Source organism: Ranitomeya imitator, chromosome 2, assembly GCF_032444005.1.
Source record: "Ranitomeya imitator isolate aRanImi1 chromosome 2, aRanImi1.pri, whole genome shotgun sequence".
Classification (NCBI taxonomy): domain Eukaryota; kingdom Metazoa; phylum Chordata; class Amphibia; order Anura; family Dendrobatidae; genus Ranitomeya; species Ranitomeya imitator.
Genome location: NC_091283.1, coordinates 187,802,425 through 187,829,775, shown reverse-complemented (window position 1 = coordinate 187,829,775; position 27,351 = coordinate 187,802,425). Strand labels below are relative to the sequence as shown.

Below are 27,351 nucleotides of genomic sequence, written 5' to 3'. Positions count from 1 at the left end.
AATCCCCATACAGAACAATAGATATACCCATATTCCTATCAGAAGTAGATGAAGTATGTTCCTGGACATGTGTATTTGTGATATTTCACCCATAATCCCCATACAGAACAATAGATATACCCATATTCCCTTCTTGCTACATTACAAGAAGTCATTTCCTGGGCTGCATTTGTAAAATGTGCTGCCATCTAGTGGTGGAGTCTAGTATTGCAGCCCATCATCCCATCATCCCATCATCCCAATATGCAGTTTAGTCCGTCCCCGCTACCAGCCGCTGCTGGTCACACTACAACTCTCAGCTAAAGTGAGAAAAGACGTCTATAGCGTGACTTGCTGGGAGTCGTAGTTTTCTCACAGCTCGGCTGACTGAGCTGCGCCTCATCAAAGAACTACATTACCCGGCATGCCGCGCGATACACGGGCGCCGCTTCCCAACATGCAGTGCGAGGTGAATGGGGAAATAATGATGGCGGCCTCCGGTTCTTCTCAGGCTCCGGTATCTTTCGGGTTCAGTCGTGTCTCCAGACCGAAGCTTGTCACTAGCGGCCATAAGGAGGCGGAAGATGGGGAGGAGAAGGAGTATGTGCTGGCGGCGGAGGGGAAGGAGCTGCTGAGGTGAGGGCAGTGGGCAGTCAGCCAGCCTTACCAGTCAGGAGGCTGGGAGTAGTAGTTCTCAGTATTGTCGCCTTCTATCCCTGCCCGTCCTGTAAGTCTGTGTGCACACAGCGGATATTTCTATGGGATCCGTCAGATTATTTTTGTTCTGGTAGAATCCCATCGGAAATATCTTCCCCGTTCCTGCCCTGCAGCGTCCTGTCATCATGTGACCGCTGCAGACAATCACTGGCCCCAGTGATGGACGGGGATGTCATCGCTGCAGGACGGGTGTAGGGTCACCATAGATGGGGGGATGGATCTTGTGACCGCTGCAGACAATCACTGGCCCCAGTGACGGACGGGGATGTCATCGCTGCAGGACGGGTGTAGGGTCACCATAGATAAGGGGATGGATCTTGTGACCGCTGCAGACAATCACTGGCCCCAGTGACGGACGGGGATGTCATCGCTGCAGGACGGGTGTAGGGTCACCATAGATGGGGGGGATCGGGCTGGGCCCCTCTGTGTGGCAGCGATCAGAGCAGGCTCCTGTCACTGCTGTTAATTGGCGCGGTGAATCGGTGACCGCAGCGTCTAAACGGGGCGTCCTTCGCTTTTTGCGGAGGGCTGATGAGTTGTCATAGAAGCTGAGGGTCTTCAGAAGGTTCCCACCACAGGCCGGGGTCCACAGACGTGCCAAGATGGCAGTGACGGGGCCTTCAGTACATCCTCAGCTGCTATGGCAATCGCAGGGTCAACTCTCATAATGAAAAACAAAAAAAGACTGGAATAAAAAGACATATTTGATGTCTCACCGTCCACAATCACTGAAAATATAAAACTGATAAAGAAAAAATCTAAACCCCTGAATTACAGCAGCAATTGTAATAAAAAACAATTCATGTGTTGTATCAATAAAATCCACATCTCGCCCAAAAACGTGTCCTGTTGTGTCCCAATGATAAATTAAAATAATAATAAATAATAAATGAATAATAAATATATTGGTCATTGAAAATGGCAACACAAATGAAAAGAGGCTTTTTTTTTTTTTAATGCTTTCTTTATAAAATTTAGATTTTTTTTTTTTTTTTTTTACCAATAAGATAATAGAATTAAACTGACTACTCAAGTCTGATATCACCGTAATCGCACTGACACGGAGAATCGTGTTGTCAAGTAATCTTTACCACACAACAGACGCCTCTTTTTTTTTTTCCACTATTTCACCACAATTAATTTATTTTTTCACTATTTTTCAGTACATTATAGGATAATATGAATGTCATTCCTAACTATAAATCATCCCACAAAAAACTCCCTAAAATGTCAACAGAAAAAAAAAGTCTCCTGGAAATGCAGCTGTAATGCAGCGCTGCCGCTTATGTTTGGTCACCGCTTGTCTTCTGCGCTCTCGCTGCGCCATTTGTCTCTTCGGACCTGATCACATGACATCCGCATTCACTAAACACTGTCCGGCGCGCTCCCATGGCAGATCACTGGGGACATGACATCGTCCGACCCCCGGTGATGTCACTCTGGAGGAGACGCCGCTGTCAGCAGAGTTTAGTGATGGAAAATTCATGTTCTCTCTTTTTCCATTCGTTTTGGAAAATGTTCCTGTAACTCATCAGTATAAGCCGCAGGCTATTAGCGCGTGAGCCGACTTGTGCGCACCTCCTGGGATTGATGGTAATGAGACCAGAGGTGTATTACAGATGCGTCACAGCAGGAAACTATCACTCAGGCTCCAGCTATTACCTATCCTAAGGAGGGTCGACATCTCGTGGATCAGTGGCGGTCCTGACTGCTGATGCCAAGAACAGGACCCTGACATCCTTTACTTATTCCCTATGGGACTGCCAGCGATGGCAGAATACACTGACATGCATAGTTAATGGAGTTAGTCCCATTCATAGCCCCATTCTCAGGATCAGTGGGGGTCCCAGCTTTTAGGCCCCTACTGGTCCGCAAGTGGTTGCCTATCTTTGGGATAGACAATAACTTTTAAAGGGAATCTGTCACCAGGTTTTTGCCACCTAAGTAGCATAATGTAGGGACACAGACCTTGATTCTAGTGGTGTCACTTACAAAGCTGTGTTCTGTAATAATCTCTAGAGGACTAGTAAACTTGCGGCAGTGTAGTCCTCCATATTCACGAGCTCTGTATAACCCCACCACTGATTGGCAACAGTGTACACATGGGAAGCTGCCAATCAGAGGCGTGGGCAGAGTTATACAGGGCTCAGCATTCGGAGCTCTGCTAGATCTACTGCAGATAAAACTATGAATTTATCAAACCAGCAGCACACAGCCCAGTAAGTGACACATAGCTGGAATCAGTGTCTCTGCCCCTACATCACGCTGCTCTCAGATGGGATAGAAATGATTGCTGATGGATTTCCTTTTAAAGGATTATTCCCCAACCTTCAAGTTAGGCCCTATATTTATCCGTAGCGATCCTCAAGATTGAGTATCTGTGACTCTTGAACACAATGCTGTACCGATGTGGAGGTGTGCGGTCTCCGCTTTATTCACTGTTAATGGGATGGCAGAAATAGCTGAACACCAACAGACAAATAGTCAATGAATGGAGCAAAGGTTGAGTGTGTGCATATGATCTATACAAGATGCGGCAGTAGGGTCCTAGTCTCTGGGTTACAGTGCCCTGATGGGGGTCTCAAAGGTCAGACCCCCTGTGATCAGCAAGGTTTTCCCTGTCCTGTGCATAGGGGATAATGTTTTTTTTTGGCAATGTTTATTTTTTAATCACTTATATAGTGCCATTAATTACACGGCGCTTCACACACATTTTCGCCACTGTGCCCATTGGGGCTCACAATCTAAATGTCCTATCAGTGTGTCTAAACAATCACACCTGAGTGTGACTAATGATCCTCTACTTGTGGCCAGTAGCCCCTCGCGCCTCAATCATGGAGCCCGCCAGTCTCTAAACCGTTCCTGCTACCTTGCTTTATTCTTCTGTGTGTACTGATTAGATGGGCACTAGAGAAGAAGCTTTTGTTAATCCTGATCTCATTGGTCATGGGTGGGATGCATGAAATACAGTGCTGGAGCAGCAGAGCAGTAGAAGAGCTCTAGGAAGGACTCGTTTTTTGTTTTTTTTTGTCTTTTTAAATCGTGGAAGAAAATATTTTTAAGCATTAATATTTTTACTCTTTGTAGCACTAAACCCGTCCAGGAGGCCAAACCTCTCGTGATCCCACTGATACAGAAGAACCGGTGGTCCCAGCTGAGTAAGGAGAGAACTGAAAATGGCGGCACACAGACGGAGCTGGACCCGATGCTCTCGCAGGCCGTACAGGAGCTTATTGACGGTACTGTCTCATTACTGATTGCATCCATTCAAGTTTGGATCAGAGAGAATGCACCCCCGTGCAAAATAGAATAGGGCATGGCAGGGGTTTTAAAGGGGCTGTCCAGGCTTGGCGTGAAAGTCTGCAGTCACTTTGTGAATCCTGACAGCATGCAGTGTGCGCACTGCCATGATTCTCTGGCACTGGGAGCGGGTGATCATATGACTGCAGGTATGTGATTTACATACTTCCGGCCACATTATGGGTAGACTTGGCGGGCCTTGTTCAATTCTCTTGCATTGAGCAAGGCTGCACCCGTCTAGTCTGCTTGTGACCACATGAATGCATATCACATGTTTGCAATCACGCACTCACCAACATCCGGAGAATCATGACAGCGTGCACAGAGCGTGCTGTGAAGATTCACAAGTCCGCAGTCACACAGTGACAGTTTCCTGAAGCTTGGCTGTAAGCCCGTCTGTATGAGCTGTGTAGTTTGTAAATGTGAACATGGGACGTACTTAAAGGGAGGTTTCATACTGACCAGCCATTTTATACTGAAGCTTGTCCAGCATGGTGTGGCCTTAGAAAATCCTAGCGAGGAGCTTCCCCTGACCATACAGTCCCTCATATCGACCATTCCATCGACCTGCCGGGCATAGTCTGCCAGCGAGAGCTTATCTTACCGGTGGCACCATGGCTCATAGAGGGCGTTTCTGAGTGGGGCATCGTTTTCCCTGTAACATCCATGGGGAGGAACATGAGGTGTCTCCAGATCCATTATTGGCCTCTCCACGCCTGCTCCTCACAAATGCAATACTATAAATGACAGCAATGGAATTTCTGCAGATTTTCATACAAAACGTGATTAGACCGATATCTAACTCAAAATATCAAATTGTTATTTTTTATTGTGTTGAAAAAAAAAAACATGCAACTTGGTTAAAAAAAACCCCTTTTTTCCGCTTGTCGCCATTTTCCAAGAGCCTTAACGTTTTAAATTTTTGGGATAATAAGCTGTGAGGACTTGTGTTTTTTTTTTTTTTTGTGTTTTTTTTTTTTTGTTTGTTTGTTTTTTGTTTTTTTTAGCCCTGAGCCGATTGTTTTTATTGATAAAATTTTTGGGTGAATACAATTTTTTGATCACCTTTTATTGCATTTTATTTTGGTGTTATTGCGATTGCCGAAAAAAACGCAATTCTGGCATTTTGAGGTTTTTTTTTCGCTACATGGTTTAACGATCTGTATTTTATATTTTGATAGATCAGACTTTTATGAACGCAGGGAAACCGCGTGTATTTTTTTTTTTTTAATGTAGGGAAAAGGGGGGTGATTTGAATTTTTTTTTTTTCCATATTGTGTAAAGCTTTTTTTTTTTTTCTTTTATAACTTTCCACTGTATTTGTTAGACGCTTTAGGGGACTTGAACCTGCTATCATCTGATCATTTGCACTATACACGTCAGCGCTATAGTACTGTTGTGTACAGTGTAAATCGCATTCTCCTATGAATGATGGCTACAGGCTGGCTACAGGAGTACCGTGATGACTGGCATGGGGGTCTTCAGATTGACAGTGGCATTTAACAGATTAACAGCCACGGCCAGAGGTCCGCTTCAGCAATGACTATTAGAGGCACATGATGGTGGAATATCACAGCCATCATCTAACGGGAAAGATTTGGGATCAGCTGCAAGGAGACGACTTACGGTGGACATAGTACATCTTATGTCCTTATTTTTGTGTCTTATTTTTTTTTTTTTTGTTATCTTGTAAAGAGTCTCGGAAAAAAGATCAGGATGATTCAGATGGGAGCAACCAAACGATCAGCATCCCCCTACTAATGCAAAACAAAGTACCCGATGGCTACGAAGACGGAGACAAAGTAAATGTGAGCCTGCGGCCGGAGTCTGTAAGTCGTCTCTCCCCCTTCTTGTCTGTTTATAGGGAATCTGTCTCTGTTGCTTTGCAGAGATGGAGCCTGTGTGTCACGGCCATATAGACGAGCTGTAGCTGCTGGTTGTAGTAATCCGTCAGAAGGAGGATAAGTGAGTATTGTCTGAGGCCCTGGCAGGGGCTGTTGCTCTCCTCCGTGCCGCTTCCTTTCATCTAAGTAGCATGGTATGTGCTATAGCAGCGGAGCTTCATCTCGCCTCAATAAATCGCAACAGCGAAGTACAAGGAGCTCAGTGGCCGGACATGTATATTATGTTTTTTTCACAGTTTATATGTCCGGCCACTGAGCTCAAAGGTCCTCTGCTATAGCGCCTGTCATCGCTACTTAGATAAAGCGTCAGAGGGGAGTAACATCACATGCATGGGACACCCCTGCCAGCACCACCAGCAGAGAATATCACCTTATCTTCCCTTCTATGCCATTAATGCAAACAATCAGCGAAATCTTCTCCACATGGTCAGGCACAGACCATTACACTGGATACGGCGGGCGCGCCATCATGAATTTATCTCTGCACAGTAACTTTTTTTTTTTTTTTAAAAAGCATCCAATTGTGAAAATGTTTAATTTTCTATCATCTATCGATTAGACAGCACTTTTGTTTGTGAGACTATCCCTTTAAATATAATGGCCTGGCTTCTCTTACGCATAAGGATTAGTGATAAGCGAACGTTCTTGAATAAGGCTGTATCCGAGCATGCTCGTGTGCTAACCAAGTGATTCCGGCGTGCTCGAAAAATACGCTAGAGTCCCTGATCCTGGATTCCGACCTAAGCTTGGTTCTCCAGAGGTAGTGTCCACCATGATTAGCGCTTGGAAGCCTGTATCTGTGCGCATCTTTCACCGCACCTGGAAAACTTTTTTTGCGTGACGAAGGAAGATATTCCGAAACGCGCGTCAGGGTGTGCGTGGTGACGGGATGTGGTGACCCTAAAAGGTATTTTGCAGATACTTATGTCCCTTAGCTGATGTTTACTATTATTGCACTTTGCACTTTATAAGTATTTTTTCTGCGTCCGCTGGTCTGGTTTTAACCTTCGGTTTCAAGCATACACTGTTACCCTATATTGCACAGTTTTTTTATAGCCAGTGTCTTCAATCACTGGTGTTCAATTATGTAAGTGAGTGATATTATTGCACTTTATTCTTAATATATTGTTTGATCCACTCACTTGGATTTTTTTATGATTTTTTTTTATATTTTTTTACACCATTTTGGCATATAATCTGCAGTGGCTATATTGGGGTCACCAATTTATATTTATATCTATTTTTTGATATTTTAATTATATAAGATTTTTTTCTTATTTTCCTGTCATAAATTTGCGTACTTAATTATTTTATATACTTTTATTATGCCACTTCTACCTTAATAAAGGCAATTTATACTGATTTTCTGTGTGGGTTACACTCTCTTGGCTGTTCATGTTTTCAGTTGATGTGGTTGGTCTCCTATCCTAGTGTTTAGTCACTATTTTTCACAGAACACCATCACTATTATAACTTGGAAAATAATATATATATATATATATATATATATATATATATATATATATATATATATATATATATATATATATATATATAAATCCTCTATTGTTATTGGTGTATCTCTGTTTCTAAACGCTTACCTGTACTAACCAGATCCTGTGACTCCTTCCCTCTGCAGTGCTGGACGATGATGTGGCTCCGGTGCAGCAATATGTTAGGCCACCCTGAAATCATGTTTTCTCCTTCGCCTCATTGGGGGACACAGACCGTGGGTGTATGCTGCTGTCACTAGGAGGCTGACACTAAGTGATACAAGGAAAGTTCTCTCCTCCCCTACAGTATACACCCTCCTGCCGGCTCTCAGCTCCTTCCCTGCAGTATACACCCTCCTGCTGGCTCTCAGCTCCTCCCCTGCAGTATACACCCTCCTGCTGGCTCTCAGCTCCTCTCCTGCAGTATACACCTCCTGCTGGCTCTCGGCTCCTCCCCTGCAGTATACACCTCCTGCTGGCTCTCGGCTCCTCCCCTGCAGTATACACCTCCTGCTGGCTCTCGGCTCCTCCCCTGCAGTATACACCCTCCTGCTGGCTCTCGGCTCCTCCCCTGCAGTATACACCCTCCTGCTGGCTCTCAGCTAACCAGTTCTTGCTTAGTGTCTGTAGGAGGCATTTGGGTCTGGTTCAGACCCCAACGTTTTTATTTTATTTTTTACTTTTCTGTAAATTTTTATTTTTTAATTAACGGAGTGAAGGGGGCGACGGTTCCTTTCAAGATTCCGATCCCCTCCGAACCATCAACAGGCGAGCACGGCGAGTATACCTCCCCGTACCCTCTCCTGCGACGTGGGAAGCCATGCCTGAGCTCACCTCAGGGGCGACGGTTCCTTCATGGTCCCGATCTCCCCACACCAGCAGCAGGCGACCACATGGAGTGTCGCCTCCATGTATCCTCTCCTGGAGCCAGGCCTAATGCCGGACAACTGGCCCTGTTCACCCGGACTGAACTCCGTGGACGTACAGAGGCCCCTCTCTATGGCGTCCGAGCAGCCCCCACTGTCCCACCACTGTGAAAGCGGATGGCACAAGGAGGCGGACGGTTCCTCTCCACCTCCCTAACAAACGGATGATGGGTTGAGGCTTATCCCTGCACCGTCCACGCTGCACAGAACAGCGCTGAAACCCACATCTGCGGCGGCTCCATGCCAGGACGTGCACCAATGGTGAGTGGATCCATCTTCAGAGGGATATCCACATGCTGACAGACAGCCTCAGCCACTTCCCTGTGGCCCACCTCTCTGAGGTAACGCTCTGGATGGCTGCAAAAATTTAGCCCCCGGTATCGGCCGATGTGTAGGCCGCATCCTGGAAGTCTTGCCTGGAACGCCCCGCTGGTGTCGCCCGCCGGTACAGAAATTTAGGCCCCGGCTTGGGCCTATTCAACATCGTGTCCGTGGCTCCGCGCCCTGAATTGGCGCTTCTCACTCTCTGCGGGATTTTATCAACTCTGCAACTCCCGGTGGCCATCTTGGTCCACCCGGCCAGCTCACACTGGGGTGACAGTATTTTTGCATTAAAGGGGCACATCAACTCTACACAGTACCCGGGTAAGGAAGTACCTGGTCTTAAAGGCACACGACCAGTAGTCCCTGGTCTTAAAGGCGCATGACCAGTTTTCTCTGTTCTTAAAGGCGCCTGGTCTTAAAGGCACATGACCAGTATTCCCTGGTCTTAAAGGCGTATGACCAGTATTCCCTGGTCTTAAGGGTGCATGATCAATCCGAGGAGCCCTCCGCCGCCGACCCCAGCTTATCCTCTAGTTCCCCTCAGTGGACTTCGTCACTGACCGCAATCCATGGTTCTCTGACCAAGAGATTGAATCCCTCCGTGTACCCTCTGTGGCTCAGGGTGCTCGCAGGACCGATATACATGGTTCCTATCCTACATGGGAGCCGTCGGCTAGCAGGGGCCACAAGTATTCTAGAAACGTACAGACGTCAAATCGGATCTCCATTTATCCGGACTACTCGGCATCGGTGCAGAAACTCAGAATGAAGTTTGGTGAAGTCAAGCGACGGCTCCGTGAACTGGACCTAAAATACTCAATGCTCTACCCAGCTAAGCTCAGGGTGGTGGCGCTGGACCGTGTTCAATTTTTTCAAAGTCCGGAGGAGGCGATGCAATGGCTGGACACTGGCTGGACACTAACGCCAAGAAAATTGGCACTGATCGGAACCGTTGAGACTGATTCTGAAGATCTATAACTCTACTGGTTCTGCCTCACTTTGGGGGAGGGGTTCTTTTTGAATGTGATTGGTGTAGTTAGACTAAATGCACCCAATGGTTACAGTATTGTGTTCGGCGGCGCAATGAATAGTTCATATTGGTCGCGGTGGGAGGGGGAGAGATGGACGGTAAAGGACTTAGTTCTAGGGCATATCAAGTGCTCTCAGTTCTCATATAGAGAAAGAAAGTTCGGCGTATCTGAGTTATTTTGAGTTTCAGATGGGGAAGGTTGGTTTAGTTGTTGGGGTGGGGGGAGGAGGGCATTGGTGGAGACCTGGGGGAGACGATTCTCATCTTTTATCTTCTTTTAAGGAAATGGGAGGGAATGTTAATATTATAAGTTGGAATGTTTAGGGGTTAGCGGATGCTACTAAGCGTGCGGCAATATTTCAGTACCTATTGAAACAGAGGCCCTCGGTGATATGCCTGCAAGAAACTCATTTAGTGGAGGAAAAAGTTGATATGTTACAGAAGAAATGGGTGTGCAGGGCGTATCACTCGACGTTCTCTAATTATGCAAGGGGGGTGTCTGTTTTGATCCATACAAGTACTCCATTTGAGGAAATTGAGGTAAAAACTGATAAAGATGGTCAATATGTCCTTTTAGTGTGTAAAATTTTTAATCGTTTGATTTGCATCGTTTCACTATATATACCCCCGCCGTATTCTGGTAAGAAAATTCAAGAGATTTTGGAGCATATGAGAGGATGGGTCAGGGTTCCCCTTCTGGTGGTGGGAGATGTGAACAACATTGCTGACGACCATTGGGATAAGAGTAATCACGCTCCGCTACGCAGGGACGGTAACGGCACTCCTTTTGGGAACTATCTTAGAGAAATAGGCTGGATTGACTTATGGCGGGTTCGCAATGTTAATACATATTCTTACTCCTGTTACTCGACCACGTATGGTTCTATGTCTCGAATTGATGTCGCCTTGGGTAATGATGGGATGAACGAATTGTTAAGTGGGGTGGAATATAGTCCCAGGATTCTATCAGATCATAGTCCAGTTCAGGTCTCTTTAAAGTTATCAGAGGAGGTTGGGTCACGGAAGATGGGATGGAAGGTTCACCCCTCCTGGTTACAGCTCCTGGATATGGAGAGGGTAGGGGCGGAGATAGAGGAGTTTTTTAAGATTAACGATGGTAGTGCAGAATGTCATGTAGTATGGGACACTATGAAGGCGTATTTAAGGGGCATTTTGTTTTGGGACATTTCACGACACAAGACAAGGACTAGAGTACAGGATCAAGCTGTCCTGGAGGAACTGAAGGCAGCTGAGGCGGCATTGGGGGCCCATTGCACTAGGGAGTCTCAGAGTCGGATGAGGAAGGCTCAACAGGAGGTCAACCAACTATATTTGAGAAAGGCGGAGAGATTGCGGGATTTTCAAAGAGCATCTTTCTATTCAGAGGGGGAAAAGGTGGGGTATTTACTTTCGGTAGTGGCGTCCGCACAGAGGCATTCCTCGCATGTCTACTCTATTAAGACGGAGGATGGAACATTGGTTACTCAGGGGGAGCAAATTCTGGAAGTGTTTAGAAAATTCTATGATAAATTATATACTTCTAGTGTGGAGAGGGGGGCTGAGGACATGACGGGTTACTTGGAGGGGATTGACCTGCCTAGGTTGAGTAGAGAGGAATGTGAGGTGTTGGAGGAGCCGATTGGGGAGGAAGAATTGGGGGCCGCTTTGGTGGGTGTTGCTGGGGGTAAGGCTCCGGGGGCGGATGGTATTCCAGCTGAGGTTTATAAGGTACTGAAAGAAACTTTGTTGGCCAAACTGTCGGAGGTGTATAATAGCTCATTGGAAAGAGGGGAGCTACCTTTGTCAATGAGAGAGGCTATTGTGGTTGTTATCCCTAAAGCTGACAAGGACCCACAACTACCAGAATCCTATAGACCAATCTCACTTCTGACGGCCGACATTAAGATTTTGGCAAATAGGTTGTCCAGGGTGATTGACAGACTGATTCACCCGGATCAGTCAGGCTTTATGCCCAACAAATCAACGGCACTCAATCTGAGAAGGTTGTTTTTAAATTTGCAAATCCCTTCTGATAATGTCGGTAAACGGGTTGTGGTATCCTTGGACGCCCATAAGGCTTTTAATTGCGTGGAGTGGAGCTATCTGTGGTCAGTGCTGGAATGAATGGGGTTTGGACCTAAATTTATTTCCTGGGTGCGGCTGTTGTACTCTTCTCCAGTGGCCAAAATTAGAGTGAATGACGCTCTCTCTGAGACCTTTTCTTTGTCTAGGGCAGTGGTCCCCAACTCCAGGCCTCGAGGGCCGCCAACAGTGCAGGTTTTCAGGATTTCCTTAGTATTGCACAGGGGTTGGAATCATCACCTGTGCAGATGATCACATTACCACCGATGCAATACTAAAGAAATCCTGAAAACCTGCACTGTTGGCGGCCCTCGAGGCCTGGAGTTGGGGACCCCTGGTCTAGGGGTACTAGACAGGGCTGCCCTCTGTCCCCGCTGCTCTTTGCCTTGTTGGTGGAACCCCTTGCTGCGAAGATCAGAGGGTCCCGAGAGGTGAGGGGTTTTATGTACGGGGATGCAGAAGAAAAAGTAGCGTTATACGCTGATGATATTCTGCTTTTCTTGGAAGATTCTGAGGGGACCCTGGTTAGGACGGAAGCCATTATTGAAGAATTCGGGAGTTACTCGGGCCTAAGGATCAATTGGGACAAATCGAATATGATGTTGATAGATGGGGATTGTGGAGGGGGGGACTCTTTCACAAGGTTGAGGCTAGTTGATAAATTTAAATACTTGGGGATCCAGATCGCTCTCCCTTTGACTAGTTTTGAGGAACTGAATTTGGCACCTCTTCTGCGTAAAATACGTACTAAGGTTCAGGCGTGGAAAAAGTTACATTTATCGGTAATCGGCAGGATAAACCTTATAAAGATGATTGTGATGCCGCAGCTACTTTATGTGCTGCACAACTCCCCTATATGGATATCGCAGAATAGATTTCGGAGGATTAGATCCTTGTTTGGCGAGCTGATCTGGGGTGGAAAGAGACCCAGATTTAAACAGGAAACTCTACAAAGGCCAAAGATGGAGGGAGGGGTGGCATTGCCTAATCCGTGGTTGTATTTTTTGGCTTCACAGTGTCAGCATTTCAAGGGATGGGGAGATGTGTCAGGTGGGGCGCGGGCACCTTGCCGCCTGAGATCACTGATTGGGACGAAGGTATTAACCCCTTTACCCCCAAGGGTGGTTTGCACGTTAATGACCGGGCCAATTTTTACAATTCTGACCACTGTCCCTTTATGAGGTTATAACTCTGGAACGCTTCAATGGATCCTGGTGATTCTGACATTGTTTTCTCGTGACATATTGTACTTCATGACAATGGTAAAAATTATTTGATAGTACCTGCGTTTATTTGTGAAAAAAACGGAAATTTGGCGAAAATTATGAAAATTTCGCAATTTTCCAACTTTGAATTTTTATGCAATTAAATCACAGAGATATGTCACACAAAATACTTAATAAGTAACATTTCCCACATGTCTACTTTACATCAGCACAATTTTGGAACCAAAATTTTTTTTTGTTAGGGAGTTATAAGGGTTAAAAGTTGACCAGCAATTTCTCATTTCTACAACACCATTTTATTTTAGGGACCACATCTCATTTGAAGTCATTTTGAGGGGTCTATATGATAGAAAATACCCAAGTGTGACACCATTCTAAAAACTACACCCCTCAAGGTGCTCAAAACCATATTCAAGAAGTTTATTAACCCTTCTGGTGCTTCACAGGAATTTTTTGAATGTTTAAATAAAAATGAACATTTAACTTTTTTTCACAAAAAATGTAGTTCAGCTCCAATTTGTTTTATTTTACCAAGGGTAACAGGAGAAAATGGACCCCAAACATTGTTGTACAATTTGTCCTGAGTATGCCAATACCCCACATGTGGGGGTAAACCACTGTTTGGGCGCATGGCAGAGCTCGGAAGCGAAGGAGTGCCATTTGACTTTTCAATGCAAAATTGACTGGAATTGAGATGGGACGCCATGTTTCGTTTGGAGAGCCCCTGATGTGGCTAAACATTGAAACCCCCCACAAGTGACACCATTTTGGAAAGTAGACCCCCTAAGGAACTTATCTAGAGGTGTGGTGAGCACTTTGACCCAACAAGTGCTTCACAGAAGTTTATAATGTAGAACCGTAAAAATAAAAAAACATATTTTTTCACAAAAATTATCTTTTCGCCCCCAATTTTTTATTTTCCCAAGGGTAAGAGAAGAAATTGGACCCCAAAAGTTGTTGTACAATTTGTCCTGAGTACGCTGATAGCCCATATGTGGGGGTAAACCACTGTTTGGGCGGATGGGAGAGCTCGGAAGGGAAGGAGCGCCGTTTGACTTTTCAATGCAAAATTGACAGGAATTGAGATGGGACATCATGTTGCGTTTGAAGAGCCACTGATGTGCCTAAACATTGAAACCCCCCACAAATGACACCATTTTGGAAAGTAGACCCCCTAAGGAACTTATCTAGAGGTGTGGTGAGCACTTTGACCCACCAAGTGCTTCACAGAAGTTTATAATGCAGAGCCGTAAAAATAAAACAAAATTTTTTTCCCACAAAAATTATTTTTTTAGCCCCCAGTTTTGTATTTTCCTGAGGGTAACAGGAGAAATTGGACCCCAAAATTTGTTGCCCAATTTGTCCTGAGTGCGATGATACACCATATGTGGGGGGAACCACTGTTTGGGCACATGGGAGGGCTCAGAAGGGAAGGAGTGCCATTTGAATGCAGACTTAGATGGAATGGTCTGCAGGTGTCACATTGCGTTTGCAGAGCCCCTAATGTACCTAAACAGTAGAAACCCCCCACAAGTGACACCATTTTGGAAAGTAGACCCCCTTAGGAACTTATCTAGATGTGTGCTGAGCGCTTTGACCCACCAAGGGCTTCACAGAAGTTTATAATGGAGAGCCGTAAAAATAAAACAAAAATTTTTTCCCACAAAAATTATTTTTTAGCCCCCAGTTTTGTATTTTTCCGAGGGTAAAAGGAGAAATTTGACCCCACAATTTGTTGTCCAATTTGTCCTGAGTGCGCTGATACCCCATATGTGGGGGGGGAACCACTGTTTGGGCGCATGGGAGGGCTCGGAAGGGAAGGAGCTCCATTTGGAATGAGGACTTAGATGGAATGGTCTGCAGGTGTCACATTGCATTTGCAGAGCCCCTAATGTACCTAAACAGTAGAAACCTCCCACAAGTGACACCATTTTGGAAACTAGACCCCCCACGGAACTAATCTAGATGTGTTGTGAGAACTTTGAACCCCCAAGTGTTTCACTACAGTTTATAACGCAGAGCCGTGAAAATAAAAAATCTTTTTTTTTCCCACAAAAAATATGTTTTAGCCCCGAGTTTTGTATTTTCCCAAGGGTAGCAGGAGAAATTGGACCCCAAAAGTTGTTATCCTATTTGTCCTGAGTACGCTGATACCCCATATGTTGGGGTAAACCCCTGCTTGGGCACACGGGAGAGCTCGGAAGGGAAGAAGCACTGTTTTACTTTTTCAACGCAGAATTGGCTGGAATTGAGATCGGACGCCATGTCGCGTTTGGAGAGCCCCTGATGTGCCTAAACAGTGGAAACCCCCCAATTATAACTGAAACCCTAATCCAAACACATCCCTAACCCTAATCCCAACAGTAACCCTAACCACTCCTCTAACCCTGACACACCCCTAACCCTAATCCCAACCCTATTCCCAACCGTAAATGTAATCTAAACCCTAACTGTAACTTTAGCCCCAACCCAAACTGTAGCCCTAGCCCTAACCCTAGCCCTAACCCTAACCCTAACCCTAGCCCTAACCCTAGCCCTAACCCTAGCCCTAACCCTAGCCCTAACCCTAGCCCTAACCCTAGCCCTAACCCTAGCCCTAGCCCTAACCCTAGCCCTAACCCTAGCCCTAACCCTAGCCCTAACTCTAACCCTAGCCCTAATGGGAAAATGGAAATAAATACATTTTTTTAATTTTTCCCTAACTAAGGGGGTGATGAAGGGGGGTTTGATTTACTTTTATAGCGGGTTTTTTAGCGGATTTTTATGATTGGCAGCCGTCACACACTGAAAGACGCTTTTTATTGCAAAAAATATTTTTTGCGTTACCACATTTTGAGAGCTATAATTTTTCTATATTCTGGTCCACAGAGTCATGTGAGGTCTTGGTTTTTGCGGGACGAGTTGATGTTTTTATTGGTAACATTTTCGGGCACGTGACATTTTTTGATCGCTTTTTATTCCGATTTTTGTGAGGCAGAATGACCAAAAACCAGCTATTCATGAATTTCTTTTGGGGGAGGCGTTTATACCGTTCCGCGTTTGGTAAAATTGATGAAGCAGTTTTATTCTTCGGGTCAGTACGATTACAGCGACACCTCATTTATATAATTTTTTTATGTTTTGGCGCTTTTATACGATAAAAACTATTTTATAGAAAAAATAATTATTTTTGCATCGCTTTATTCTCAGGACTATAACTTTTTTATTTTTTTGCTGATGATGCTGTATGGCGGCTCGTTTTTTGCGGGACAAGATGACGTTTTCAGCGGTACCATGGTTAGTTATATCTGTCTTTTTGATCGCGTGTTATTCCACTTTTTGTTCGGCGGTATGATTATCAAGCGTTGTTTTTTGCCTCGTTTTTTTTTTTTTTTTCTTACGGTGTTTACTGAAGGGGTTAACTAGTGGGCCAGTTTTATAGGTCGGGCCGTTACGGACGCGGCGATACTAAATATGTGTACTTTTATTGTTTTGTTTTTTTTATTTAGATAAAGAAATGTATTTATGGGAATAATATTTTTATTTTTTTTTTCATTATTTTGGAATATTTTTTTTTATTTTTTTTTACACATTTGAAATTTTTTTTTTTACTTTTTTACTTTGTCCCAGGGGGGGACATCACAGATCAGTGATCTGACAGTTTGCACAGCACTCTGTCAGATCACTGATCTGATAGCAGTGCAGGCTTCACAGTGCCTGCTCTGAGCAGGCTCTGTGAAGCCACCTCCCTCCCTGCAGGACCCGGATCCGCGGCCATCTTGGATCCGGGGCTGGAGGGAGCAGGGAGGGAGGTGAGACCCTCGCAGCAACGCGATCACATCGCGTTGCTGCGGGGGGCTCAGGGAAGCCCGCAGGGAGCCCCCTCCCTGCGCGGTGCTTCCCTGTACCGCCGGCACATCGCGATCATCTTTGATCGCGGTGTGCCGGGGGTTAATGTGCCGGGGGCGGTCCGTGACCGCTCCTGGCACATAGTGCCGGATGTCAGCTGCGATAAACAGCTGACACCCGGCCGCGATCGGCGGCGCTCCCCTCGTGAGCGCTGCCGATCGCATATGACGTACTATTGCGTCCTTGAGAAGTAAAGCCCACCCCACATGGACGCAATAGTACGTCTAATGGCAGAAAGGGGTTAAGTGAGGGCCTGGAGGGGGGGGGCATTTCCGTGAGAAAGGTTCTAAATTTTGTACTATTAGGCTTATCCACAAGGTTTGGGACAAAGTTAAAGGAATTAGGGGAGTGGGGGTACTTACCAGATTCTCACCTATTTGGAATAACTGTTTCCTACAAGAGTTTAGACAGATGGAGGGATTTCATATTTGGAAGGAGGCAGGCATCTCTCGGATGGGCCAGATTTTACATCAGGGCAGAATTAGGAACTTTGAGGCATTGCAGGAGGAGTTTTTACTCCCAGACTCTGAGATGTATCAGTATTGCCGCCTTTCTCACGCGTACCGGGCACAGTGTAGGAGAGGACCCGTGGAGATCCAGGTGGATCTTATGCTGGATTTTATCCTTGTAGGGGAGGCACGAAGGGGGTGATCTCGGGAATATATGAATTCCTTCTATTCTCTTTTTTTGGAGGAGCACCCTATTAGAGCCAGGGCGAAATGGGAGGCTGACCTGGGGGCGATTGAGAATGACCACTGGGAATCAGTACTGGACTATGTGCCCAGGATATCAATGAGCGAGCCTGGGAGGCTGTCACAATTATTTGTTATTCATAGGGCTTATAGAACCCCGGACATGTTATTCAAAGCTGGATTGAGACCTAATTCAGAATGCCCTAGATGCTCGCAGTCCGAGGCGGGTATCCTTCATATGTTGTGGCAGTGCCCCAGGTTGTCCTCCTTCTGGGTGGTGGTGCTGAATAAAGTGGGACTGGCATACAGTTGCACTGTGCCGCCGTATCCTTTGGTATGTGTTTTGGGCTACGTGGAGGAGATTATAACTGATAAGTTGTACAAAATGGTTAATGCTAGACTGTTATTTATTGCACGAAAGTTGATCGCCAAGTTCTGGATTAGGGAAGAGCCACCAACAAGGAGAGACTTTATGAAGCAAGTGGACCATATTATTGCTTTGGAGAGGAGTATCTACGCTAGGTGGAACAAGATGGACCTCTTTGACAGGTTGTGGAATCCGTGGCTTGAATCAATGTGATCTAAATTACTTTGTTTCTGTTTTTTCTCTTTTATTTTTTTCTGGACCTTTTGCCCCATTGGGAGTGTTATTGACAAGTCATCTTCCTTTTCTTGTACTTTTATATATGATGTAGTAGGGAGGGGCGACTCTTGACAGGTCTCTAGAGGGTGGGGGGAAGGAGGGGGGAGTTTGGTTTGGGATTAAATAAGTTTTCTAAAAAAGTATTATACATTTGTATATTGCTGATAGCAAAGTATTCCTTTTTATTGTCTATGTACAATCTTTATGGTTTAATAAAAAATATCTGATTTAAAACAGAAACGTACAGACGTCTACAAGCATACAGGTATCTAGAAAACAGAAGTTTTTGTTTCCTGCTCCCTCACCAATGATCTGATGACAACAAGGCTCTGAATATGGATTGGATATTGCCTGAACTTGCCAGAGCTTCAGAGAAGAGTAACCAATCTCTGTACATTGACGAAGACTCTGGTTCTGCTCTAGACTACGCAGTGTCCCTCATAAGGAGACTAAACTCCCTCGTAGAGCATTTGCCATTCAGTTCAGATAAGCGATTCACTGGACAGAAGCCTCTACGTGGGAGGCCTGATTTTTAAGGGCGAAGGGTCCTTTAAAGGACACCGATCTCCCCACACCATCAACAGACGAGCACACGGAGTGTCGCCTCCATGTTTCCTCTCCTGCATCCAGGCCTAACGCCAGACAACCTGTCCTGTCCACCCGGGGACCTGAACTCTGTGGATGTACAGAGGCACCCGTTTTGGCGTACGAGCACCCCCCTCTGCATCACCACTATTTAGCGGATGATCCAAGAAGGCGGACAATTCCTCTCCACTTCCCTGTTAAGAGGTTGATGGATCGAGGGTTCCTAATTTTTATCTCTGCACCGTCAAAAGAGAGCGGCGATGGCAAGAGACTGTGCGGCTCCATCCAGCAGGTCATATTCTGCCATGGGGCAGATTAACCGGGTAGAATCTCCTGTGGTATGCCTACCAGTATCCCTACCCGAGGGGTCATCAATTAAAAATACCACGGACTGTCAGATAACAAATCTGGTTCGTTGCGGCTTCGGGTTCAGCGCTCTATCCTCCCTAGCTGCCGCATGGATTGCTAGAGCAATGGTCTCCTGGCTGGAGACCTTAACTACTTTGATTCACACCAGTAACAACTGGCCAATCAAATCTTTTGAGCGAGAGTTTAAGCGAGAGACTGACAAAGGATTGTATAAGGATTATCCAGCACAGTCTAGATCTAAGGGATCTTGGTTCCAAAAAAGGGGAACGAAAAGTAAGACCGACCATGGACCTCAAACTTCTAACAACCTTTGACATGGTCCTCCTTCTTCGGATGGAGTTCCTCTGCTCAGCCATTACTTCAACAGAAAAAGGTGCAGTTTCCGACATCCATCGACATTCGGGATACTTACCCTCTTCAAAAATTCCTTCGCTTTTCCATTCGTGAACAGCATTTTCAAGTCCCAACCTTGTCTTTCGGCCTTGCTTCCGCACCCAGAGTGTTCGCACGGGTCATGGCGGATGTCATGTTTCTCTTGCACCCTAGAGGTGTGCTCGTCCTGCCCTGTTTGGTCGACTATCTAGCCGCCCTTCCAGGACTATGCTGAGTCGTCTATATCAGTTGCCTCTCACCTGGGCTGGCAGCTACACTTAGACAAGTTCTCCTCATTTCCAGCCCAGCGGATATCCTTTTTGAGGATGATCCTGCACACTTCCAGAAGGATGGTAATTCTCCCTCGAAGACAAGGTCATGGCCCTTCAACAGGGATCTCGCGCAAGGAGAGTTCTGAGGACTTGATTACTCACCCCCTCATTTCATTCGATTTGCTAGGAGAGTACTGAGGAAAAATGGTGACAACAATGGAAGCGGTTTCCTTCGCTCCGCTCGTTTTCAGCAAGGCAAACAGACTTTTAGACGATAGTCTCTGAGCTCCTTCTTCATCCAGGGCCTTTTTCCCAGTTCAATGGTTATTAGTAACTACCAATGCCAGTCTTCTTCTCCCTATCATTGTTCTGGAGATCCGAACGGTAGTCCTACATCAGGTCCACTGCCTTCTGGCGGGTCACCCTATCCGAATTCAATTGGATAATGCCACGGCGGTGCCATACGTCAATTATCTAGCAGGTACCCACGGTCAGGCGCCATGACCGAGGTAGCTCATATTCTCTGGTGGGCCGAGATCTATCATTCGGTGATCTCAGCAGTATATATCCCAGAAGTAGAACTCTGGACGGCAAACAAATTCAGCCATCAGGGTTCCGCCTCAAGTCAGTGGGAACTTCACCCCGAAGTCTTCCACCAGATCTGCCTTCACTGGAGCTCTCCAGTTGTAGGTCGGATGACGTCCAGACTGAAGGCCAATGTACTCGAGTTCGTGGTTCGGCCTCGAGATCCAAGAGCCATCGCACTCCATGCTCTGGTTCTGCCGTGGTACCAGTTTCCATAACTCCCCCTCCACTACTTCCGAAAGCCTTTCGGAAGCAGAAAGGGGCCCCAGTGATCCTCAGAGATCCACACTGACCACGTCCGTTTTTTTTGTTTACGGAGCTAGTATCTTCCCGCCTTATCGCAGCAAAACTGCAAGAAGGGACTTTCTCACGGGGAGTTTTCACACATAGGGAAGAACTATCGCATACCGTTGGATCATTGGGACCTTATTTGTCCTAGGAGCCTTACAGTAGGCTTCTTTTCATCCGGGCAGACTTTACTATCAGGGAAAGTCGCCCCCTTTTTCCTCTGCGATATCCTCACTCTGACGAGTCGTCGGAGCGAACTGCTCTGCTCTTTCAGACTTTTTTCCCTTATTACCTTCGAGGCAAGGTTGTCCTCAGGCCATCCCCATCCCTTGTTATGAGGGCATAGTTCTTCTCTCATCTCTTTTTGGCACCAGTCCACAAAATGGAATGAATTCCCCATATTCTGGATGAAGTGAGTGCTCTGAGTAGGTACTTCTCGAGGACGGCATCCTTCCGAAGGTTGGACGCTTTATTTGGGCTTCCTGATGGTAGAGGAAGGCTTCCTGACGTTTTCAGGAAGGGTTTAGCCATTTCATCGGCCATGATAACATGGTGAATTCGTTTCACCATCCAGGAGTCCTTCCGTGCTAGATGTCAGCCTATCTCTGTCTATTGAGGTTCTAGGCACCAGACATCGGCAAGGCATGCCTGCAAGCTTGTGGATTCGTCCAGTCCGCATGCATTCTTGAAGCACTATAATTCCCACACATCCACAGATGTGAGTCTGGGCAGGTGGACTCTGCAGGCCGCGGTGGAACACTTGTAAGTAACGGTTACACAGGGCCTGATCTATTGTTGTCCCCACCCAGGGACTGCTTTTGGACGTCCCACGGTCTGTGTCCCCCAATGAGGCGAAGGAGAAATAGGGATTTTTGTGTACTCACCGTAAAATCCTTTTCTCCGAACCAATCATTGGGGGACACAGCTCCCACCCTGTTATTAGCTTATGTTTGTTTTTTATAATCTGACATGCTATACTCTCATAATATGACATGCTATACGCTCATATGTTGTTATTGATCTCCTACTGCTTTTGCACCGAACTGGTTAGCTGAGAGCCAGCAGGAGGGTGTATACTGCAGGGGAGGAGCTAACTTTCTTTGTATCACTTAGTGGCAGCCTTCTAGTGCAGCAGCATACACCCACGGTCTGTGTCCCCCAATGATTGGCTCGGAGAAAAGGATTTTACGGTGAGTACACAAAAATCCCTATTTTTATTCCGCAGGCGGAGGCTGCAGACTATGAAGTGGTCCATGTGGAGCAATATGGCATGGCAATGCTGAGAGGAATGGGCTGGAAAGAGGGAGAAGGCATGGGAAAGACATTTAAACAGTGCGTATGATATATGGCCAGCAAATATTATTGGACTATCCTAATCATAGAACATGGATTTTTGTCCCATAAAAGATCATTAAAGCATAAAACATCTCGAAAAGCAGCATTTGATTGCGGACTGACTTCTTATTTGCTTTGGTCCTGTTCTGGTTGCTGTACACGGTGTATACACCAGCCACCTTTGGATCTGGTGCCAGGTGTCGGACCCACACGTATCTGATACTGAAGACCTATCCTTAGCATAAGTCATCAGTATAAAAGTCAAGGACAGTTCCTTTAGCAATTGCTGGAAGGGAATTATGTCTCGTTGGCCATGGTCACTTTGGGGGACTATTTGCCATCTTTTTGGATTAATATGGCTTTATAGAAAGCAGTATTGTAAAGGCTAAGTTGATGTTTCAACCAACCACTGCATAAGAAAAAGTAAATCTCCCAAAAAATATAATTGACTCAATCTCCATCATTGTTTCCTTTCCACATAGGGATATGAAGCCTTTAGAGCAAAAGCTCCGTCCCAAGGGGCTAGGACTCGGAGCCGACCGGTCTGCTATCAATGATCTGGAGCCCCAGAAGACACACAGACCCTTGAAACCAGGAGACAAACCAGAAGATGAAGAAGAAGCAAAAAGCCTTGGCCCGGGCAGCGCAGTGTTAATACAGAGCGGTGCCCACAAGGAGCTGTATGGGAAGGTGCGGTTAGTGATTGTCTCTGTATATGGAGACATGTCGTGTCCTCATTACCCCCGATCATCATTATCTGGTCTCTGTGTAGGTGGAGGGCCTGGATGCCGACAACTGCCGAGCAATGGTGAAGCTGGCGATCGGTGGAAAAGTTGTCACCGTCTCTCAGTTTACGTTACGATTGGTCAGCAGAGCAGAATACAACAAATACGCAAAGGATCTCAGTAAGTACGAGACTTGACTATTCTCCAGCCATTCGCGATGATCGGAAGCGACATAAGCCAGACGCGCCCTGTGACACCCTTTCTGATTAATTGCACCACGCCGCACCCACACAATATAAGCTCACGTGACGGGCGTACCATCGCTGTAAGGTCCCAGTCCGCAGCCTCACATGGCTCTTATCTCCACCCAATGTCCGGGATCAGATCTTTTAAAGTAAATTTCAGCTTATCCGACTCTTTACAGTTCTTTATCCTGCAGAAAGAGGAGAAAGGACTAATTATTTGGTTACCAGGATATGTGTTTGCACAAGGATTACTGATTGACTGGTTTGGCCAGGTTTATAGTCCTGCCGTCACTTTACACTTAAGGTACCTTCACACTAAACGATATCGCTAGCGATCCGTGACGTTGCAGCGTCCTGGCTAGCGATATCGTTCAGTTTGACACGCAGCAGCGATCAGAATCCTGCTGTGATGTCGTTGGTCGGGGCTAGAAGGCCAGAACTTTATTTGGTCGCTGGCTCTCCCGCTGACATCGCTGAATCGGCGTGTGTGACACCGATTCAGCGATGTCTTAGCTGGTAACCAGGGTAAACATCGGGTTACTAAGCGCAGGGCCGCGCTTAGTAACCCGATGTTTACCCTGGTTACCATCCTAAAAGTAAAAAAAACAAACGCTTCATACTTACCTTCCGCTGTCTGTCCCCGGCGCTGTGCTTTCCTGCACTCACTGTGAGCACAGCGGCCGGAAAGCAGAGCGGTGACGTCACCGCTCTGCTTTCCGGCCGCTGTGCTCACAGCCAGTACAGAGAAGCAGAGCGCCGGGGACAGACAGCAGAAGGTAAGTATGAAGCGTTTGTTTTTTTTACTTTTAGGATGGTAACCAGGGTAAACATCGGGTTACTTAGCGCGGCCCTGCGCTTAGTAACCCGATGTTTACCCTGGTTACCGGCATCGTTGGTCTCTGGAGAGCTGTCTGTGTGACAGCTCTCCAGCGACCAAACAGCGACGCTGCAGCGATGCGGATCGTTGTCTGGATCGCTGCAGCGTCGTTTAGTGTGAAGGTACCTTTATCCTAGGAAAGTGTGTGACCTGAGCTCTGGTGGGAGAAGACGGGTCGTACATCCTTCTTGTATATTCATTAGGGGTAAGGAGGGAGCAGCTTGTTTCTAAAATAATGTAGTTTAGTTTAATTACACCAAGTGCCCCTGATTGTCGGGTGGTGGCTCCAGATCAAGTCCTTTGTTCGACATGGGATGTAGTTCCTTGAGCTGTTGCGTAGTGGAGGAGGCTGGTTTTGGCAATGGCAGATCGAACTATTCCATACTAATGAATCGGCCTGTGAAAGAAGCAAAAAAAAAAAGCACAGGAATGAGACTGATAGTTGAAATGGACGCACAGATCAAACATTGGATCCAGCACACTACATTTATTTATTTTTTCCACTGGGTCTCAACTGTCTGACATTAGTCAAATGTGACTGTCATGTGAGCTGTAATCAGCGAAAGATAAGTGTGGCACGCAGGCGGACATGTGGCTCATAAGTCATTCACAATGCACTCGGGGCTGGAGTGTGTATATACATACAGAGGTGTGCTTCAATACATTAGACCAGTGGTGGTGAACCTTTCGCACGCAGAGGGGGCACTTGTAGCCCTCTCTGTGGGTATGCGTGCCACCATCTCAGCACTCCATCATCCAGGGGCGTAGCAATTGCAGTCACAAAGGGTGCGACCGGGCCTATGCTCAAGAGGGGCCCACCAACGCCAATTTCACATGGATGTGCGTCCAAGTACGCACAGTCCGGGGCAATGTATTGCGATGCAGAAACCCTCCAGGTCCCTACGCTGACATACACGCTGCTGGCCAATCAAAGGCCGACAGCAGATCTCAGCTTACCAGCGGCATGTGGCGCATGGCAGTGACATCATGCACTACCCGTGCAGCACACCAAAGTCAGTTGCCGGCTCCTGTGCCAGGATGTTACCAGGATGGGAGGGGCGTTAAACCAGGAGGAAGGGGGGGTGTTTTACCAGGATGCATGGAGTGGGGGCGTGGCGTTATACCAGGATGGGGGAACGTTCTTCCAGCATGCGGACAAATACCTCAGTATTCAGGTTAAATTGCTGTGTTGGCAGTATGTGCTTAGATAAGTCAGTTTTGGGCTGCAGTTTGGGCACTCGGTCTCTGGAAGCATCGCCATCACTACCTTACACCTTGTGTATGAACGATGCCTGGAACATTAACATTGAAAGTCCAAGCACATTAAATCCTGCCAGCCCTTTCCGATGTGTGGGGCAGTCTCAGAAATATCTGCTACAGATGAGCAAGTGTAATACCCCAATGTTATTAATGTTTTCTGTAGGAACGCCCGTGTATGTGGGTGAGGGTGATCCCTGGATATTGGCGCTGACTCGGGGGTCTATCTTTTACTGTATTCATCAACGTCATCAATTCTAATTGTTTTTCAGGTCGGTTTAGTAAAGCAGAGCAGGAGAAGGAACAACGCAATGGTAAAGGAGAGCAGCGACGGGAACGCTCACCAGACAGAGGACAAAGAAGGCGAGATGATGAGGAGACCGGGGATCAGAAAAGAAATGCACACACCAGCAGCAGAGACAAGAGACATCGAGCGAAGAGCCCGGACAGAGACAAAGAGGAGAAGAAGAAGCAAAAGCGGGAGGAACCCAGGTAAGTATCCGGACAAGGGGCGAGGAGCAGTGTCCGGATATCTGCTAGTTTGCAGGATGTGATATTTCCACATTCTGTTTCCTCTGTGATGATATCACTGAGGCCAGAGGCCGATATTACACACGCAGGGCCGTCCTGATCTGAGAATAAAAGGAACTCATGAAAAGTTGCAGCATATTGAGGGTATTAATGTGTATCTGTATTCCTAGATTATAACTTAGAATTCTGCTTACATAAATTCTGAACCAAAATGTGGACAAGTCGCCATATACAGAAAAAGAAAAGGGGGGTAAAAAATTACCATCAACGCCAAAGAGTCCATTGTAAGTAAATAAAAGAATAACAACTTTATTTAGAAATATCTAGGTAGCAAGAGCATGCTATTACATTGGTGACGCAGCATGGAGTGGCGGGGTGCTGTCTTCAGTGTGTCCTCGTGGTCACTGCAGCCTGGATTCCAAGCACATGGGCTCTCACGCGAGATATGTATGGGGCATCGTAAACCACACTTTTATTTGGACATGTGATAGATTTCTTCATTTTATAATTGTGAGAGCCACTTGAGTTGACAAGAGTCAGACCGATCTGTTACAACTTGCCGCACAGGGGACACATCCACACCTAGCACTAGCGATATCCAAAATGGACGCACGGACCCGCTGCGCCTCTGCCTGCTGCTTTTTCTGATGTCCGCTGCATAGTTTGGCCGCTTGCCGCTAGGCGCTGTGTGATCAGTGCATACTACACATCCCTATAAGACACAGCAGGCTTCCCCACATGTGCTGATACTGGTCTGCAGCTATCAGTACACTGATGATGGTAGAACTCTGTACTGTGGGATCTCTGTGGCGCCTGTGTCCATCCGTCCCGTTCATGCATGCAGATCCATGTGTAATTGCCCACTGGTTCCCCATCCCATTACCTGGATATGTCTACATAAAGTTGTTATTTTATTTACTTACAACAGACTCTTTGGTCATTTATGGTAACTTTTTAACCTCCCCCCCCCCCCCTTTCTGAATATGGTGCCCAGGTCTCTTATGTCCTCCGCTTTCTTGCCACTGTTAATAAATGGCCATATTTTTCTGAAGCTGAGCAGCTTTCTTCCACAAATCATGCCCCCCTGGGATCACAGGCCGCATGTGGTACTGCAGTTCAGCCGCCTCCTCCGCAGTGGAGCGCTAGACACATGTGCTGCTGTTTCTGGAGGAAAGCGGACATCTTTCTTTTGTATAGTTTCTATTCTTTCGCCTTTTGATGATCTTCTTTTCTTTCTTTCGCAGTTGGTTACATCGTGACCTGAAAGTTCGATTTATTGACAAACGTTACAAAGGAGGAAAATACTACAACTCCAAGGTAATGGCTACTGCTGGAGATGCTGCGGGGTCCACAGGGGAACATTGGGGCGCCCCCATTATTCCACACTCCCATGTAGCCCGTAGATAATGGCTGAGACAGGGACTGTTAACCTGGTACATGCTGCTGTCAGTCTCAGACACCGACATTGACAGCGCGCCGCCATGGGCTCAGCAGCCCCGCCACCATCACAGGGTCTAGTATCCTAAAAAAATAATAATAATAAAGACATAAAATTCTGACTCGCCCCTTAAATTCTCTCCCATTAAAAATAAGAATTCTAAAAAAAATACACAAATGTGGTATCACCGCATCCATAACAGTCCAATCTATCAAAATATTAAATTAATTGACTCGATTAGTAAACACCATAAATGGCACTTTTTTTT

The 27,351-nt window shown here is 46.3% G+C and overlaps 1 protein-coding gene across 3 annotated transcripts in view; it reads left to right on the top strand.

The window, feature by feature from the left end:
• The first annotated feature begins 438 nt into the window (after window positions 1-438).
• GPKOW (G-patch domain and KOW motifs) overlaps window positions 439-27,351 on the top strand; it is a 30,777-nt gene continuing 3,864 nt past the window's right edge. The window contains exons 1-8 of one of the 3 annotated variants that reach the window (XM_069748336.1): window positions 439-615; window positions 3,784-3,935; window positions 5,692-5,825; window positions 21,901-22,007; window positions 22,493-22,700; window positions 22,783-22,915; window positions 25,387-25,606; window positions 26,890-26,962. In XM_069748336.1, coding sequence (XP_069604437.1) covers window positions 464-615; window positions 3,784-3,935; window positions 5,692-5,825; window positions 21,901-22,007; window positions 22,493-22,700; window positions 22,783-22,915; window positions 25,387-25,606; window positions 26,890-26,962 — 1,179 coding nt within the window. In that variant the 5' untranslated portion in view covers window positions 439-463. Of the gene's footprint in view, window positions 616-3,783; window positions 3,936-5,691; window positions 5,826-7,539; window positions 11,947-21,900; window positions 22,008-22,492; window positions 22,701-22,782; window positions 22,916-25,386; window positions 25,607-26,889; window positions 26,963-27,351 lie in introns of those variants that run through there. The other 2 variants (XM_069748337.1, XM_069748335.1) reach the window with 2 other exon arrangements.